At 40.1% G+C, this 13,095-nt stretch overlaps 1 protein-coding gene across 1 annotated transcript in view; it reads left to right on the top strand.

Annotated features, from left to right (window-relative positions):
- The window catches only part of large1 (LARGE xylosyl- and glucuronyltransferase 1), a gene marked incomplete in the record, with an annotated part of 198,750 nt that overhangs the window by 73,392 nt on the left and 112,263 nt on the right, over nt 1-13,095 (top strand). Inside the window, 1 exon segment of the mRNA XM_014021694.1 lies at nt 5,445-5,745. Coding sequence (XP_013877148.1) covers nt 5,445-5,745 — 301 coding nt within the window.

The following is a 13,095-nucleotide window of genomic DNA, read 5'->3' as shown; positions in this document are numbered from 1 at the left end:
GAGAGACTGACAGAGAGAATCAGAGGCACAGAGACAGGCCAGGTTGTTCTCTGTGTTTCCTGTYGTTGCAATAAAACTCAGCTGATCATCYCACGGAGTACCTTCATTCTTGGACCACGTATTTCTGTCTTTGTTAAATAAATATTTACCATAACACTGCTTTACTTGAATTGATCAAAGCAAACTTACCCAAACACTCATTTTTGCCTCCAGGAAATGGCCTGAAGATCAGCTGGCAGTGTGAGCAGTAATGTATTCAGTCAGACTCCTGGAAAATGTCCTGGTGCTGTTGGAATCTGATTGGTTCTATTTTAATATCACTATATTTTCAAGCGTAAGACAACCTTTCCAAAGACACATTGTTTTTGGTTTGAATAGTTTGTTAAACAGAAAAAGCCTGCTTCGTTTTATTCTCAACACTTCTCTTTATTTTTCAATGCAATCCCAAAAGAAACCCCAAGAAAACTAAGTATGAAAATGAACCTTGTGACATATAGGCTTTTAAAAAGTTACAAATAAAATCGTTGCACTCCGAGATTGCACTTAGAATAGAAATAGACCCATATTCAATCTAATATACTGTAGAGCAAAAACCACAAAAGATAAAAGGAAACAAGGATTGTATTAGAATAAGGAGGCAAATTTACCCTAGACCTGTAAATCATAGGTAAAATAATTAAATCATTTTTCCACCTTCAAAACTTGTCCCAAATGCATTTTTAAGGCTAACTAACTGTTTTTTTCCAATCAAGTTGTTGGAACTACATAGTACTGTAAGATAACGAGTTGTTTTACTCAAGTGGAGAACCAGGAGACAAATACTGAATTAGACTTGAACATTTAATTGCAAAGAAAAGAGCCATACAGTACCACCAGCAGAACCAAAATACTGGCCTTTATTCAGTCACAGGATTTTAGCCACGAATCAGCAAGTCAGCACAGATTTAAATAAACTCTTCTGAGCTCAGGTCCTCCTTTAAGGGCAATACATCATATCCTTTTGGGAGGACATTTCCTATTGTGAAGCTGAGTTATTTTACAGTAAAACTGATTTCTAGATGAGACAAGTAATTAAATGTTGGTTTGTTGTACGCTGATAAGGCGAGTATCATTTAAAAGTACATTCTGTTCAAGATGACGTGACATGGTTCATTCAAAGCAGATTGATTAATCAGATCAATTAACCACAGTTTAATCATAACACAAAAAATAATTAATTATGCAAGTAGATTATAAAAAATCTGTTAAACAGAATGCATTTCCTTTCAGTTCTTCAGCAAAAAGCAAGGTTTGTGGTAATGAGATAACAGAAACAAGTTTAGAGGCCTCAAAATACCATCTGTACAATTTAGGCTGGCTTGAATACTCTGTAAAAAATGTACACATCAAAAATGCCAGTGTTAATTTAACACCACAGTGTTAATTTCAACACCAACAAAGTGTCTATGTGTCCACACTTGCTGGTGTTAAAATAACATTTGTGAAAGGGTTAAATTTTAACACCCATTTTTTTGTTAATTTAACACCAACCAGTGTTTAATATTCAACAATACTGTGTGTCATATTAACATTTCAACAGTGTTAAAATAAAGTGTTGGAAGTATCACTATTGTATTATTATTAACAAAGGAAATTATGGTGTTAAAAAGATTAACATACACAGGTGTTCACACACCATCAATTTGAGAGTGTAATTTTAACACTCAAGAGTTAAAATCAAACTCCTTGTAGTATTGCATCAACACTACTCAGTAGTTAGTAGAAAAGTACAATGGAGTCACCCTTCACACACCAGGACAGACCTCTCACTCATGGTGTTGATTTATGGCCAATAACACAAATTTAAAGTTGAACTACTTGATCAAACTGAAAAATAAAACTAACCAAAACAACTAATTTGTAACTCTCATGAACGTCTTTAATAGTCATAAACATGCAAAAACATCATTTCTGCAAGATTTCTCAGCAAGGAATGCTGGGTAAATACTGGTCTGTCTTATATGAGGTGGAAGAGGGCGGGGCTTTTCAGAAAACTGCTTTCAACACTGCATGGTGTCATACAGTATAACAACATTGTTAAGTGTTATATAAGACAACTGTAGGCGAAGCATATTTAACACTGTCCAGTGTTGAGACAACACTGAGGAAATCAACACTGTGAATTAACACCAACACTGGATGTCAGTGTACTCAGAAAGTGTTAAAATAGCACAAAGGTTTAACACTGAAATTTTAACACTCCTGTTTTACCTGTGTATAGTTTTACCCAGTCCCACTGTATGTTGAAAACTGTTCAATGGATTTGAACAAAACTTTCATTGCTTTCTTTTGACACAAAATCATTAGCTGTGTTTACATGCACTAAATTCTTTAATCTGATTGAAATATGTTCATATTAAATAATCAAATGCATCATTTATATGGGAACAAAATAATTAATCCGATCATGACTTGTGTCTTCATGCCAAAACTACCAAAACATATTCATGTTAGGAGCACAGACCCCGTCTACTTCCTGAATAGTATGATAGCAGAACATCCCTAGTGTTTATATCTGAGTGTAGTTGTTTGATCTTATAAATGTGGCTTCAGGCATCTGGTACCCAATCATTTTTGTACCCAAAATGATTCAGAGTATGATTCAGTATGTTGGCTGATTTCTTTGTTTGACTCTTTATCTGGTATCAGCTAGCAAGCCCACACAAAAGACAACTGTTTTATAGAACTGTCAGGACACCCTGCCTGACACAACCTGAGCTGGAACCTGCAGCCTCAGGACTACAAGACCACCCAGCTACCACAGCCTTATTCGCCTGTTCTGATAACCCCCAGAACCAACACCAGTTTAACACCTGGTAAAAGAACAATGTTCACAAAATAGATTTTTCATCTAATACAAATTGCTAAGTAAATTATCTTACAGTATATCTGTATATGTATAAATGAAGTGGCCTCTCTACTTTTTATTTTGAGGCTTGTGGTGTGGTGGTGGGTGGTTTGCTTCATGAAGTCTGTATTGTCCCGTCAGTCAGAGCTTTAGTGAGGTAATCAGCCTCTGCCAGGGCCCTGTTGGAGATTCAAAAAGCTTTACCTTCTAAAAAAAAGTAAAGGTAGTAACAAGGCCCACCTTCCCATGTGTCTCTCTCCTAGTGGTTCCTAAGTGGGGTAGTCACTCATCTTGACTGGATAATTTGTCCTCTATCAGATGGTAGAAAGCTCATCTACCTGCCTAAATCCGACTGTAATCTGGGCCTTGCTAACCTCTAAACACCAAACACACTGCCTCTATCCTAAAGTTCTTGGTCCTGGTATCCTGCTCCGTGAGCTTTATGTGATCTGACAGCAATGAGGTTTGGTGGTTCACTGTCTGGGCTCAAACAAAAACCCAATCTCTAGTAGGATGACACCAACATACAGAGAGTTACAGAGGTAAGAAAAGTGTGAATCACCTGTTTAAGGTCATTAAAAGATAAAACAAGTTTTAAAAATGCCTTAATTTACAGAAAGATGTCTATTATGCAACATTTGTTTTATTTGAATCAAATTTACCTCTGTACCTGTCTGTTGTGGTGAAGAGGGAGCTGAGCTGTAAGGCAAAGCCCTCTGTTTACCGATCAGTCTACGTTCCTACCCTCACCTATTGTCACGAACTTTGGATAGTGACTGAAAGAACAAGATGGCGGATAAAAGCGGTCGAAATGAGTTTTCTCTGTAGGGTAGCAGGACTCCTCCTTAGAGATAGGGTAAGACTCAGAGTAGAGCCGCTGCTCCTCCACATCGAGAGGAGCCAGTTGAGGTGGTTTGGGCATCTAGTAAGAATGCCTCCTGGACACGTCCCTAGGGAGGTGTTTCAGGCATGTCCAACTGGGAGGAGACCCCGAGGAAGACCCAGGACACGCCGGAGAGACTATGTCTCTCGGCTGGCCTGGGAACGCCTTGGAGTCCTCCCAGAAGCGTTGGAAGAGGTGGCTGGGGAAAGACAGGTCTGGGCTTCCCTGCTCAAGCTGCTGCCTCCGCGCCCCAACTTTGGATAAAGCGGAAAATAATGGATGGATGGATGGATGGATGGATGGATGGATGGATGGATGGCTGGATGGATGGATCAAATTTATCCATAAATGTTTTACATGGGAGCTTATGAATGTATCGAAGCTACCCGGGGGAACATGGAGATGAAAACTAAAATGGGTCCAAGTATGAATTCTTGAGGAACTCCACATGTGAGGGGGGCAGAAAAGAAAACAGATTCCATGAGGCTTACAGAGAACCTCCTGTCAGACAACTGCACTCTAAAAATGAAATGTTGGATTTACTTAACCATGTTATGTTAACTGGTTCCACTTAACTGAGTTGAGTAAATTCAAAGCAACATACTCATGTTCTTTGGTTAAAAAACTGGTGTATTGCTTTGAATTTACTCAACTCACTTAAGTGAAACCAGATGACATAACATGGTTAAGGCCTGTGTTACACTAAAAGATAATCATGTCGATTTTTGGCCTTCCGACAATCTTAAGGAAGTCCAGATTATTGTGATGGCTCTAAAGATAATCATAGCAGATATTCCCACCGTGGGTGAGTTAAGAGTGATCTAGTCAGCTCGGAAAGACGTCGGGACCGCTCCGACCTCAAATCGGGGATATTCAACATGTTTGGTTTTTTTTGGCCGGATATCAGTGTGTGTGGTGTTCACCCGAGCTCACAGCCTGTGAATGAGACCTGTAGCCAATCAGAAAGCGAGATGACGTAAACACTGAGGGGATTCCAAAATACAGGAGACAAAAAAGCTGTATGACTCACCAGAAAGTCTGCTGGATGTTACAGGTCCTATGGAATTGTTTTTCCTCTGGAAAAAAATAGTCCACAAACAATCAACATGGTTTCTTCCTCAGACATCTGAATCCTCGCAATATTTCAGGAAGTCTCGCGTGATTTAATCTGACATCTGAAAGTTCATGAATGAAATATCTGTTTGTGTGTGGTGTGTTGTCTCTTGCCGTGTGGCTGTAGATCACACACTGTAGGACCAAACCTGGTAGATCCATGATTTTTTATCTTCACATGTGGGCTCTATCAGTCTTTGAAAATCGGCCGACTGTTTTAAAATCTTGTAGTGTGTCGCAGCCTTAAGTAAATCCAACATTTCATTTTTTACAGTGCGTCAGGTCTAAATTCAAAGGAGCAGCTGAGTCAATAAAAGATCATTAAAAAGTTTAAAAGTGCAGTCTTTGTGCAGTGAAGAGCTTTAAAACCAGACTGAAACTCTTCCAGAATGTTGTGGATTTAAAAAAGTTCTGCAGCTGAATAAAAACTGTCCTTTATAAGGTTTTTGTTTAAAAAAAAGGTTTTAAAATGAGCTTAAATTTTGAAAGCGTTGAGTGCTCTTGGTTTTAGTTTGATTCTTTGTTCTGTCTAATGTCAGGTTGTCTCTCTGTTAACCCTACAGTGAAGCCCCTCCCCCTGTCTCCATTGGAAACTCAGTCGTCGGCTTCGTTGGGTGGTGCTGGTGAGCGGCAGGCCTTAGAGCTCAGGGTCCGAGCAGTTGAAGAGGAGAACCGGGCGCTGCGCCGGGAGCTCAGTCGGCCTCCCAAGAATAAGTCTGCACACCTTCCAGATGGCCCCCACCACAGGAATCAGAACCGGACGTACTCAGAGGAGGGCACCGGGGACAACGAGGGTCATAGAAAGGCTGCGGTGGGAAACAACTCTGACTGCGTGCAGCAGCCGGTGGTGGATAAGTGTGAGGTGAGACCACCTATCTAACGTCTAGACAGTTCAACCGGTTCCTTCTCGCTCACAGATCTGTTTATATCATGCTAAGAAAAGACGGTTTCTTATCTCCACCTTCCTCCCACATCAGCTGTCACTCACATGCGGCGCTGCTTTCACGCCCGGCAGGAAGGAGAAGCAGTGTGCATTAGTGCTGTACCAAACGATTACTTTCTAATCGATTAATCTAACGATTATTTTTTCGATTAATCGATTATTCTAACAACAAATCTATAAGTTATTCTGATGTGAGTGCACTGGATATTTAAAATGTTTTCATCAAATTAACAAGAACAGTTCTTTAATATTGTAATATTTTCTGTTATAGTTTTTTCATGGACACAAAATATGCACTCTAGAGTCAAATCTTTAACAAAAAAAGCTTAAAAGATTTAACATCAACATAAAATCTCAACCAAAGCATATAAAATTCAACTAAAAGAAATATAGTGCAAGATGTTAACAAACTAACAAATGAACTAAATCATGCAAAATTCAAGTCACTCTGGAAAAACTATAATAAACATTTATTTATTATTTTTTTATTTAACATATTTCTCAATATATAAAATTTAACAAATATAAAGACAACATCCAGCTCTTTGTATTGTAACATCAGTTGTGTAACTTATTTCTTTAAGGTGAAAACTGTTGAAAACAACAAGACTGTTTTGTCTTATTGTACAAATTAAAATCCAGCTCCACGTGTTTCTATTGATGTCATTTCTCCACTAGAAACATTATGTGATGGAGGTCCATGGAAGGCAAATAAGTTTAAATCAAATAAACAAAAGAGGATGCAGTTAAAATTAATAAAAGGTATTTAAGCTACGTTTTGAACATCCAGAACACGTCCAACACTTGTTGGCTGCTTGTGCTCTTTAGGTCAGACGTGTGTCGGGAAGCTCCTCTGTTGTTTGAGACGCTGGGGGAACCGTCTGATGGGGGAACCGTCTGATGGGGGAACCGTCTGATGGGGGAACCGTCTGATGGGGGAACGCAGCTCGACCTAACACCGGTCTCTGTTTAATGGTGGATGAAATAAATAAAGTGGCGGTACTTTATTTAGTTTGAGCAAGTGAACGTCGTGTTCACAAGATAATTAATCCACCAGATAATTCAGAGGCGGCCTGTTTGGTAAATTTTACTCCAGGAGCTGCGAGGCTTGTTTTCAAGCTTCAGACTGAACTGAAGCAGCAGCTGCTGACGTCATTACGCTCTTGAGCAATGCTGCGTTCAGGACAAGCATGGAAAACTCACCGCTCTTATGCCAATACGGTCGCAATGATGCATTTAGGTACCGAAATGGAATTGCGTGAACGTTCACGTGGTTGTTATGTAATACAGCGAATCGATAATAAAAAATCTGCGTCGACAAATTTACATAATCGACGTCATCGATTATTTCGACCAATCAGTGCAGCCCTAGTGTGCATGCAGTAGTCCTTCAGCTGTTCAGTTTGAACCCAGGCTGAGCAGGGAGGACAGCTTAAAGACACCTGGAGCGTCATCATGTCCAGATGGTAGCAAACAGGAACCTTAGAAGTTCCAGGGAAACACCAGCACCATCTCTGGATTTATCTCAAACTAATCTAAACTGACGACTTTTTAAAGACATTTATAATAAAGAGTTGTGATTTAAGAAAGTCATGTTTGTAAATGAAGTGGTTCTCAAACAGTTTACTTGGATAAATAAAGGTTAAATAAAAAAAATAAATGTATGGAGCAGTTTTACCCGGTTTACTTCGTTTCAGCTTTGTCATCAAGAGTACTGCAGTCACCCTGCAGGTCCTGCCATGGAAGAGGATAATTAAATGTTATCTAGGGCAGGGGTTCCCGAACTTCTTCATAACATGGCCTCCCAAACAGCATTAGCTCCTGGCTGGGGAAACCCACCCCCGACCCCTGCCACGAACCCACAAACACTTCTACACACAGGCTGCCGGCTTGATGGGGTCGTGGCTTCCACTTTGAAAAAAATAACTGCTCTAGGGAATAAATGAAAAAATGGTGGCGTGTTACAGTTAGTGGACGTGGGTGGCTTCGTGTCAAAAAAAGCTACAACTTTTATTTTGTTGACGGTGAGGTTCTTAACAAAAATGGGGAAAATGAGTAAATTCACAGAACTGGAGGAAAAGAGGTCAAATATGGTCAAACATAACAGAAACTGAGATAAACCCAAAGGCAACACATTAGGGGATAAAACACAGTTCAGTAGGGGAGTTATCCTGGATCCGGTAGGTTGCGTGTTCAATCCCCCTTTCCAGTTGTCTCATTTGTTATGTCCTTGGGCAAGACACTTCACCCCTAATGCCTCTGATGTGCGTACCATCAGTGTATGAATGTGATTGGCACTGATTAGTCTCCATAGGTGATTGTATATGTTAGCTTTGCAGAGACTTAATGGGTCAATGAGGACACAGATTGCAGTGTAAAGCTATGGTTTATAGTTGAGGGGGTACACACCAATAATGACGCACCATCCCTGCCCCTGCGCTTTGGCCCCTCGCGGTGTCCTGATTAGGGCTGTGTATTGGCAAGAATTTGGCGGTACGATACATTTCATGACAGAGGGGTCACGATACGATATATCCCGATATATCCCGATACTGTAAACAAGGCAATATATTGTGATTTTTTTTGTCCAAAAATTCTATAAAATAAAAACCTCTTACTGGGGGGAAAAAAAAGAATAAACCAATATTCATTGTCTCAGAAAATTCTAATATTACATAGACATACTTTTGATACATTTAGCTGTGTTCTGCTTTGTATGTGTTTCATTTTATTTGTTTCATATTTCTTATTTCATCCATGTTTTCAATTATTAGACTAAATTAGCCAATAAATAGTTTGAAAATATATTTTTGCAGCTTTTAGTTTTTAATATTAATTTACAATATTGTCATCCAACACTTAACAATAGCCTTTATGTTGTCATAAATTCAGTAAACAGATGATATGAAGTTGCTGCACACAGAGTTTCTGGGATCAGCTGACCTGCATACAGAACGTGATTTGTATAAATGTGGGTCGAACAGCAGGGCAGGTCCTGAAAATAAACAGTAAATAAATGGAAAAACTAAAAAATACAGTTAAACCATTTTTGAAGCGAACACAGCAGGATAAAGTATACAGACTTTGATGCGATCAGCCGGACATTGAGAGCAACAGACAGAGTTTTATGTCACGGGGGGAGTGCTGAGCTTGTCCGAGGCGATTGACGCATGCGCTGTGCGTAACATGAAGGCTGACTACAGTTGGAAAAAAGAGCGCACAAGACACTTAATTTGTCTTAAAATACAGACATTCTGACAAATAAGTAACTGTTTGTAACCTTACCTCAGCTTAGAAGGCAGAGGGTGTCGGTCTTTTCTGCTCAGATTCAGCTATCGGAGCATGAAGCTAATGTTTACTTACAATGCTAATGCTACCTTGCTCTTTGGCGCTCAAGAGGTAGAGGAGCCAAATGGCTGGCTCACTGCTGCCAACTAGTGGTCAGAGGCTGAACTAGCATAAAAATGAATGGTTGGCAGGAAAGTTGATGTTTTAAACCTTAATCAAAAATCGATACAGGGCTTTGGAATATCGATACAATATCGGGAAATGAAATATCGCGATATTTCAGTGTATCAATATTTTCTTACACCCCTAGTCCTGATACGCAGTCGTGCACCTCCAAATTTTTGTCAAGTTTTTTATTTACAACATGTTCACAAATAATAAAGTGTAATGCGTCCTTTTGGAAAAATCTTCAGCAGTGTAAGCGCCAAGTATAAACACTTTCACTGCCGGCGAGGGTGCGCACGCGTTCAATGTGCGCTCCAAAGCGCCACCATAACTCAGCCTTAAAGTGCTTTGAGTATTCTGATGAGTCACCCATTGACCATTTACCATTCATGTTTGCAGATGATTTCAGGAAACGTGTCCTCGGGTTCCAGCACAGAAAAGATATAAAGAATAAATCTGAACAGACAAAAAACATACTTGTAATAAGGAATGTCCCGATCAGATACTCAGTATTGGTATCGGTGGCAGATGTGGCCATTTTTTGAAAATCAGGTAGAATTGGATTTAGTCATGTGATCGGGCCAATCCAGTTTTCGCAACAGTTTTCAGCATCATCATGCTTTACAACTGCCATTAAAGGGGCAGTATGATGTAAAATCAACGTTTTTGAGTTTTATATAATGTTATAATGTTATACTCTCATAAAAAACATGTCGAAAGCCTTGCTTTGACTCATTCATGCATGTTTGAGAAATCCTGCAGCATTTTTAGGAAGCCATGCTGAGGAGCAAAACGACAGGTGGGGACCAGAAACACCCCTGGGACATGTCTTTAAGCAGAACTTCCTCATGGCAGAACGCCCCCACCCTCCCCCCTCCCCACACACCCCGCTCATGACTCCTGTGGGCTCTCGGGTGAAACTGAAAGTGAAACTGAAACTGTCTGCTGAGCTCTCAACATTACTTCTCACTCAGTGAAGCTCTTTTCAGATTAAAAATACCTTTGAGGAAATGAATTTTCAGATGCCAAGTAAACTGCATCGCAGCAGCCACCCCCTCCCACTCACGAGCGTGGACCCCCCCCCCCCCCCCCACTGAAATGTGCGAGACAGAAGCGGAAGGTGGTTCTTAAAGAGACAGAGGCCAATTTCAAGGCGTTTMGAAGAGGAAGTGATGAGAAKAWAAGTTTATTTTCTATTTAAACATAAAAACAGCATTTTAATAACAACTAAAGGTGACATAGATACTTTATTGTGGTATAGTATTTAAATATATGGCTGAGAAACACATAATATCGCCACTTTAAGAAGTCAAGATGCACACAAAAATGCATCCATGTCCACAGCACTTTTCAACGGAAGACAATGATGCTGAAACTGCATCTTGCAAAATCTGTAAGCTGGATGTTTCTCGTGGTGGGAACAGCAGGGCTCGCTTTAACACTACCAACCTTGTCACTTGGAAAGAAATTAAGAAATAAAGCTATCAGATCGGTATCGGAAAGACTAATCACTAAAAAAAATCGGATTGTATCAGGAGCCAAAAAATCTGGATGGAGACATCCCTACTTGTAACATACACAAAAATTGGTACAGGTTCACTGTCAACAAGATGGCAGCAGAACTTTGTTATTCAGGTCATCTGCTGAATATTCCTGATTTTTTCATATTGCATTATGTAATGCAAGGTTAGAAAAAAAATCACAATGTCATTTTTTTCCAATGTTTTGCAGCCCTAGTTTAAACACACTCTTATAATAAATGACTACAGAGGTGTGCCAGGGCAAAGGCATTTGAAACTTTACTCATAATTGCTGATGTAACTATAGCAAACACAAGGACACTTGAGTTTGGTAGAATGCTCTCAAAATGGAGTTTAACCAGACAAAAACCCAAAACTGCTGACTTGAATCACTGGTGCTGCTGTTCGGGTCAGATCAGAAATATTCAACCTTTAGTTGAGCTTGTGCACTGCCGGCAGAAATATGGTAACCTGTAGCCTGGATGCTGCTACAGCTTGATTTTCTTTCTGAGGTGTCAAGAACAGAAACTTCCTGAAAGTTAATCAGAGCTGTTACCATAGTGATGTAGCTGCTCAGGCAGATCCTTTTTTTGTGACACTGAAAACACTGATTTTCAACTCGTGCTGGTAAAGCAGAAATTCTTGCTTCACAATTTACGCATCTGTGTGTCCAATAATGGTTTTCAGATCATTAACAGTCCAGCAGCTCCTCTAAGCATCACCAATAACTGTAGAAACGTCTACAATTATTGGGCACCTTTCCACGGTCCTATCATTTTTTTTGATACATCTTGTGTTTTTCCATACATTTTTGTGCATTGTTTGTACATGAGACCCCTGGTTAATCTGAAATTATTCTAATCTGACTTTAAAATAAGTAGAATTTTGGGAGAAGGTGTCGACGCTTTGAGAAACCCCACCAACAACAACCCCAACCCCCACTCACAAAGCTTACGGAATTTCCAAAGGTAAAATAAAAAGTTATGGACGAACCAGGAGAGGGGATTGTGATAAAACACAATGCAGCTGTTCATGCTATAACATCACTACCTTTGTCCTCTATCCAAGCTGGCACAATTGATTCTTTGTGTCTTTTCCTGGTTTCATAAAATTAATTGCGGTCGCCTCCCCTGCCTCTCGCAAAACTTTATGAAATTTACGAAAAGGACCAAAAAAAAAGTACAGATGGAAGTTTTTGGTAAATATCTGCAAAGTCGCTATTGGCACAGTGCCTTGACGGCGTCCTGAGGCTTTGCCAGCTCAAAGAAGGTATCAGAAAACTGAACAGGGCATCCAAAACACCACCATGATGGCCCTCTAACTAAAAGCCTGTCATCAGTGTGATCACCTGGAGTGTACAGGTGTGTTAACACACCAAGGTGGTAGGACATCAGCTGCGATAACCTTAAAGAGGCAGCTCTTGCTGCCGATAAATCTGGGAAGGGTTAAAGGTCATTTTCAAACTATTTAGAGTTCATCAATTAACAGAACGTTTATTAACAAGTGAAAATTATTTAACTGCTGTCAAAATTCTAGCCTGGCCCTTGCCATCCTACACGATTCCACTCAATTTAAATTTCCTTTCACTTCTCCGTATGGGATTTCTCTCGTTAACATGGAGTTCTCTGGTAGAATTTCCAGCAGGCCAATCAGCAAACAGAAGGAGGAGTTTTGAACAATGATAATGATTTTCTGTACAGTTTTAGTCTGCCTGTAGTTTATCAATGGCAGCGGAGGGAGTGAATGACACCAGTCGGAATGAATGGAATAACTCGGACACTACATCCTGCTCTTATCGTTTGAAAGGCCACCCCCCACCAGTAAACCTGGGGATGCAGTTGGGTTAGATCACAGTCTCTGCTGGGCCCAGGCTGTATCTACAGGCATATGTTTAAAACAAATCTCACACTCGTTGCAGGCTCTTGGTGGATTTCCACAATCCACAATTTTTGTGTTCTTATATTTAGATGACTAGGCAAAACCTAATCCATGAGGGTTTGGTAAAGTAACTTCAAGTCCATGTGATTCAACTCTCTAAACCCAGGACTCTGTCTGCTTTGAATGGACCCATACTTACAACCATCCATCCATTATCTATACCCGCTTTGTCCTTTCAGGGTCATGGAGGTCACTGGTGCCCATATCCAGCAGTCACAATGCGAGGGTTGGGGTACACCCTGGACAGGTCGCAAGTCCATCACAGGGCCATACTCACAACCATCTTCCATTATTTACTTACTTACTTACTTACTTACTTACTTACTTACTTACTTACTTACTTACTTACTTACTTACT

This window comes from Austrofundulus limnaeus, unplaced genomic scaffold, assembly GCF_001266775.1.
Source record: "Austrofundulus limnaeus strain Quisiro unplaced genomic scaffold, Austrofundulus_limnaeus-1.0 Scaffold301, whole genome shotgun sequence".
Classification (NCBI taxonomy): Eukaryota; Metazoa; Chordata; class Actinopteri; order Cyprinodontiformes; family Rivulidae; genus Austrofundulus; species Austrofundulus limnaeus.
The sequence above is the reverse complement of the archived record's forward strand: the minus strand, read 5'-3'. Positions and strand labels throughout refer to the sequence as shown.